Raw genomic sequence first — 6836 nt, forward strand, 5'->3', positions numbered from 1 at the left:
GTGTGTTTGTGTGTGTGTTTTGAATGTTTCAAATTGATGATATTTTAAGCGTCAGGAGCTGAGTAGTTACAGTTGAATATTCGCCCCAAAAAACAGATATTTTTGTAAGCAAGAATGCTATTGCAAATGGAAATTTCATGAGATAACCTTTCGCTTTAAAGCAATTTTGAGCATGATTTTATTGATGTTATACCGAGAACCCATTTATACAAGGAAGGACTCTCGCATACTTGAGTTATACACAACCTGTATTAAAGAAAACGGAGAAAGAAAAGGAGAATTAAATGTTCAAACCTCATCACTCATCAATCTAAGATTTTTTTTTAGGTTGTTGAGGATTTATGCCTAGAAGCTAAATTCACCAGTTTAATAAAACGCACCCAGACTTGAGGAATGCTAATACCCAAGGTCCTACCTTGCTAAGGCACAAGATCTTCACAAAAGCCCTCTGAGGACTGGCGTTTCTTAATGAATTTGTTTTGTTTTGTTTTGATGGGAAAGACAGTATGAGATTGTGTTGACGAGACGGTCACTCCTTTACCTGAACCCCCATTGACCACGTTTCCTCTGAAAATGGGCTGTAAATAATAGTTTAACACCATACAAATGTCCCATCATAATACTAGGAAAAGGTGGCGATACCTATTGACTGCTCGAAGAATTAGAGCCAATGCTTGACGAATTTAACTTCTAGCCTTAAATCCTCAGCAACCTATAAAAAATCTTAGAGTTCACTCTGATGAGTGATGAGGCTTTGTTTTAAACATTTAATTCTCGTTTTCTTTCTCCCTCCGTTTTCTTTAATACTGGTTGTGTATAACTCAAGTATGCGAGAGTCCTTCCTTGTATAAACGGGTTCTCGGTATAACGTCAATAAAATCATGTTCAAGATTGCTTTAAGGCAAAAGGTTATCTAATACATAAAATAGCTATTTTCATTTAGTAAGCATTCTTGCTTACTAAAATATCTGTTTTTGGGTGGAATATTCAACTTTAACTACTCAGCTTCTGACGCTTAAAATATCATCAATTTGAACATTCAAAACACACACACACACACACACACACAATAACTGCAGATTAGAGGGCGTCGTCAATTTAGTTCCTAAATCAGACAGGTCATGGGGTCGCTGAGGTACCGCCAGTGAATGGGTATACAAAACATTAAAGCAGGGGGTTCGAGGTATCATGTTAAATTCAATGTTTGGTAGAGTAGCAGTTACTATAGTTCTTCCAAACCTTGTAGTAGTCGTTTTGGGCAGGGCAAGGGTGGGGCGCGGCATGCCATGTCCGTCGTTCCTTATCAAATTGGTTTTTGTTAATGAATGCACTGCTAGCTTAAAAGATCATTTTTTATATTTTCGTTATCGAATATTTTGAGCTACGTTGCCAGTTTTCTTAGAGGACTCTGGGCAGAGTTAAGCTGCCCTCGGGTCATGTAGAGGCAAGGTTGGATTTGGTAGAGGTCGACATGATTCATATGCAGTACATATACAAAGATACTGATTTTTTTTACGTATATATTTTGCGTTATATAAGATATGTAATAAAGAATAAGGGTAAACACATTTTTCGAAAGTAATCGTTAGCTTAAAATATACGAAAATGGCGAGTACAGTAATAAAAAGAATTTTTACAAACTTAAATAGTACATGAATGTGTACAGAAATATGAATGATAAATGTGATTACAGAATGAACTTTTACTACTGTTACTACTTTAACTACTTAGGCGCTGAATATTCCTCTACATACATACATATTATATGTGTGTGTCGGTATATGTAGTACGTATGTCTGTATGTGTGTAATTAATCATATGTAGAGGGTCGAATGAGAATGGATAAAGGGATATAATTCTCAAGGTCAATGTAGGGGGAAAGGACTATCCCTAAAAGAAGATTTAAATGACCTTACGGATTGTAGAGGTCGGATTTAGATATAAGGATATGACGAGTAAGGAAATAAAAAAAAAATCTCTAAGCGAAAATATTGTTGAACTGTGTAGTTGACTATTTTTATTAGCATATAAGGAAAAAAATATACGGAAATTGTATATTTCTTAAGGTTTTGGAGAGAATGGATTTGCGCATACCTGTGAACAGAATTGCTCCAAGACTATGTGTGTGCGTTTGTGTTTTTGTATGAGATTTTCATTTATATGAGAAAAAAGAAAAACTCCCTTTGACTCAATACATTAAGAGATTTACCATGGATGCGTTTGAGAGGAGGCCCAAACAAGGATCATTATTGCTCCCAAGGGTAAGGATGAACAAGAAATAAACGCGGTCACTTCCAACCAAGAACATTTGGCACCGTGGGAGGAAACGCCTAAAACGACTTTGAGAAGGTTTGGTAATAGTATAGTAGTCTCATTGAAAGGAAAAAATTAAATGATAATTGTTTTAAATATATATTATTTTATTGGGGGTCACACTTCAACAGGTGAGAGCGCTGAATGATGTCATACTGAGAAAAGCCTGGGAACCCGTGTTAAATCATCAAACCTCTGTGAAGCCCAAGAATTTCCTTAATATTTCTTAATGGTAAGGTTTTCAAATTGTGCTGATATGAACTCTCTCAATCTTTGATCTCAAGGTCATTAATGTCCAATTCAAAGGAAAAATGCTTTGCTAATCAGGGTTTTGGGGTTGTGCATCATGCAGTATAATGAATGCTCTCACAGATGAACCTGGTACTTGATTATGTTGAAAACTGTAGGGGATCTGAGATGATGATGAAATAAGCCAGTGCCGTGAAAAAATGCTCCGAAAGTCAGTATCTCTTTCTTAAGATTATGATATTAGTCTAGGAAGACAAGAATATCATAAAAACTATTCGTGCAGTGTTAGAATACCACATCAACAGATTCTATATAATATAGCAATAGCAGAATAGTACGGCAGCGAGCCGCTAAGAAATCACTTATTTTCCTTGTTAGGCCTATTTCAGAAAATGACTTTCAAATACCATATCCTTAAAAGGCAAAACAATTTTCGACGACGCTGCTTGCTCAAAACAAAATGCTGATTCAACAGACATATGCAAAGCTTACAGACTACACCTCAGTGGCCAGTCATGTTAATTTTAACTATCTGTTGACACACAACATACTCATGTATGCATGCATATTTTCTTATTTATAAGTTATGAGAACATTGTTTTTAAGCGAGCAGACTACATGTCTCATTGACGTGTGATTTTACTGACCAAGCACCTGGACCCGCGGTACTTCATTAAACTTTCAGGCTTTGATAAATCACAAACAGCTGCTTCTGTCAATCTTATAATTGTTGTGTGTGAAATTTGTCTGAAGGAAGGAAACCTGTTGTGTTTCCCTTATTTGTACTTTAGTTTTAGTTCAATAAAGAGGTTATATAGAATTTGTAAGTTTTTCACTACGTTTAAGCCTTTGCTTTACTTTTCCGTCGTATCTTCACTGCACTCTAAACCGAAAATGAATAATGTAGGTACATGGTTCAGAAAGAGTTTCTGTCTTCCTTGAAAGAAAGAAACCAAGAGGAAAGAACGAAAAATACAAAGAACGATGAGGAGTTCAGTTATTCCCTAATCGTCAGTGCTTTCCGACGGTATTTTTGGCCATCTTTGTTGGAGTGCTCGCTGACTGACCCAGCTGGCCTCACGCCCAACTCACGGATTTGTGAAGGGTTTCACTGGGTTTGTACGGTCAGGGCAAAGCCGTATATGGTAGTCTCTATATACGACTTTGGATCAGGGCATCTCCAGAAATCTAACTTCCTGGGACGCTGAACGCAAAATTCCCGCTAAATTGCCAATCCTGTTATCCGGACTATTTTAGGCCAATGTGAATGGGGAAGATAGGCATGCATCTGAACTTGAAACGGACAATAAACCAAGGTGGTCACTGAGGTCGCGGTCATTCACAATCATAGAAAGATAGGACATTCTCCAGGGTCATCTCCATAACAACACCCCCCCCCCCCCCCCAACAAAGAGATAGTCTTGTTTTCAGATATTTCTCCTTTGGGAGACGGTAGGAAAGATCATCGCCATCTTGTGACCAGGATAAGACGACTGGTGAGATGATTCATCGCTGTTTTTTGAGTGGTCGCACAGGCCTTGTCAATTCAAGATGGCGTCGGACAGATCCGCAAAGATGCTGCTTAAGCGACAGTAAATCAAAAAAGGGGCGAGAAAGGAACATTTTCCGTATATGTACAGAGGGAAGAGACAACGAGGAAATACTTAAATTCCCAGTACTTCAAGAAAAGAAAATGAGGGAAGAATTATGTATGCAAAGGACTATGCTATTTTATATTACCTAGAAAATGTAGAGGAATTAATGAGAAATTTATGAAGGATTTTATAACTAATTATTAAATTCAAGAGATCATGTTCTGAAGGACGTGCAATCATTATGAATTTGAAACAGAGTGGAGATGGGAACAGGAGATGCAGCAGAATGCACAATATAATAAAAACTGAAAAATTAGGAATACATAGAAATTCTTACATTAAAAAGAAAAACGGGACAAATGATTCAAGCGGAACTATCAATGAAGGTAGTTTAAGTTTTCGTAAACAGAAAATTAAGATTTAGACCTAAAAGTATACGGTTGTTTCTATCATGATAAAATAATTATATAAGCTCGCCCGAGAAATTTTCATTCCGAAATTATAAATGCTTCCATAGAACTGAGAACTAAAAAAAAACAAGCATCTATCTACATATGATTTCAGATAACCGTCTACGAGTATAACGTAGTACATATCAAGGTCCTTGGTACATATCTCTCGTTCTCAGCGGCAATGGTGGGTAAATTTGGGGTCCTTATTTCATGTCATATTTACTTTGGCTTCTGTTGTTTCAGTAGTTCACTTTTAGAATAATTCATAAAGTCGCCTTCATTTACAGGCACAAATTAATTATAAAAATAATTGACGGAATACTTACAAAAACACATAAATAAACTTTCAAACAATTTTATTTATACAAAACATTATATTTATACAAAACTAACAATTATCATACAACTTTTGGCATCATATCAAATTTAGCATCACAAGTAATGACTTTTTAAACAGAGATGCAAGGGAATAAACAACTACACCGTATCACAAAGTAGTAAATGGTACAGACAGGTATAATAAATATATATGGTAAACACACAGGCAGACAGAAACATGTATCAAGAGAGCAAGATTGGAGGTAGAACTAAGGTGTCGAAGCAGGGAAAAGGGAATAATGTCTCTGGCAAGAACTAGAAGTAAAAACATTTTGAATATCGAAAGACAGAGAGAGCAAATGGACTTCAAATACTTATTCTTAATCGCTAAGAACTTAAATCCTAACATGACACTGGATTTGTACTTTGTCTTCCAATTCTATTCCTAAATCCAGGTGGGTGACTGATGATCAAGCAAGCGAATTCAAACGAATGCTTCTGGTGGTTGACTTGAGGCTGGTTCTGGTACTACAGGCAAGACCTTGATGAAGATGTCCTTATTTAAGGCCTTTTTCTCCTCCTGAGGTTCAACGGCGATCACAACACAGTCTTCTGCCTGTTTCAACTGGTCTGAAAGAAAATAACAATAATAATAATAATAATAACTCTTAGGCTAAAATAATACTGGCACGAAAACGAAATTTAGAAACCAAACATTATTTAAGTGATACTAGCAAGAGCATTACTTAGCTATAAAATATCTTCAAGAAATATAAAAATGAAATCATTCAGTCAATTTTTAAATAAAATCCCCTTCAGCGAAACTTACCATTCGAAGGAGACTTCGTCTCGGCGTCGGCAGCGCTTCCAGTCCTGTCTGTTCCCGCTGGAATCTCTTCCAGTTCCAGGTTCCCGGAATCGGGGGTGTCTTGTGGCGATGGGATGACGGCCTCAGATGGCGCATGCGCAGACTTAGCCGGTGAGTGATCCTGTTGAATAAACCGTAAATGATAATAATATATCTTGTGATATTGTGAATAAAGGAAGAAATGCGGATAACAGATCGATAGTTATGTTAAAAAAGATATAACCATTGCTGAGTTTGCTTTTACGTCGTATATGAGTTGAATGCTGCTCGAATACCAATCACTACATTTAGAATAATGATGGATATTGACAGCAATATATTAATATATTATTATAAACACATCGATAGTTATATTTTAAAAAATATAACAATTGCTTTTACGTCGCATCTGAGTTGAATGCTGCTCCAATACCAATTACTACATTTAAAATGTTGAAGATTCTTGACAATATACTATAACAATAAAACTGATCTGTGTACCCACCACAAAACCCGAGACGTTCCTTTTGGAGTCATTCCTCTTCCAAAGCGCCTTACACTGTTGCCACATGAGCTGACATAAGCAGAACAAGGGGAAGAAGAGGATTCCGGCGGACAAAATGACCAAAACCACCACCGCGGCGCTTCCCTCAGCCATCCTGAAACACGAGAGGGTATTACAATCAGACATTAGAAATGGTTGCTCAACAGCTCCCCTAAAATTCATCACAATACTGTTGAGCATTGAACATAACAGTAACAAATCAAAACAAAATAAGTAGTATATTGGAATGTGGAATTTATAGTATCAAAAGAAAAGACAGGAACAAGTAATTTTGTTTCGTCAGGGTTATAATCGTCAACAAATGTCAAATTTTGGAAACAAATAATTTACAGAAATGTAGTTATAAACCTCTCGTTTTTTAAGATAATTACAAAATTCCGAACACACTATAATCTAATAAGTAAAATCCAAAGTTTGCTTGTAATAAAGGCAAAATTCTTGTGTACATGAATGTAAGTTAGTCTCAAGTCTGTGAGGAGTACGTTAATCAACTAAAC

General features: G+C 36.4%; 1 protein-coding gene across 1 annotated transcript in view; it reads right to left on the reverse strand.

The window, feature by feature from the left end:
• Window positions 1–5025: 5025 nt before the first annotated feature.
• Window positions 5026–6836, reverse strand: part of LOC135196857 (uncharacterized) — a 2549-nt gene continuing 738 nt past the window's right edge. Inside the window, exons 1-3 of the mRNA XM_064223637.1 lie at window positions 6280–6836; window positions 5757–5916; window positions 5026–5557 (exon numbers count right to left, since the gene is read on the reverse strand). The exon at window positions 6280–6836 is cut by the window's right edge and continues 738 nt beyond it. Of these exons, the coding sequence (XP_064079707.1) occupies window positions 5412–5557; window positions 5757–5916; window positions 6280–6519 (546 nt within the window). The 5' untranslated portion in view covers window positions 6520–6836 and the 3' untranslated portion in view covers window positions 5026–5411. The remainder of the gene's footprint in view (window positions 5558–5756; window positions 5917–6279) is intronic.

The sequence above is a fragment of the Macrobrachium nipponense genome, chromosome 18 (genome assembly GCF_015104395.2).
Source record: "Macrobrachium nipponense isolate FS-2020 chromosome 18, ASM1510439v2, whole genome shotgun sequence".
Taxonomy (NCBI): Eukaryota; Metazoa; Arthropoda; class Malacostraca; order Decapoda; family Palaemonidae; genus Macrobrachium; species Macrobrachium nipponense.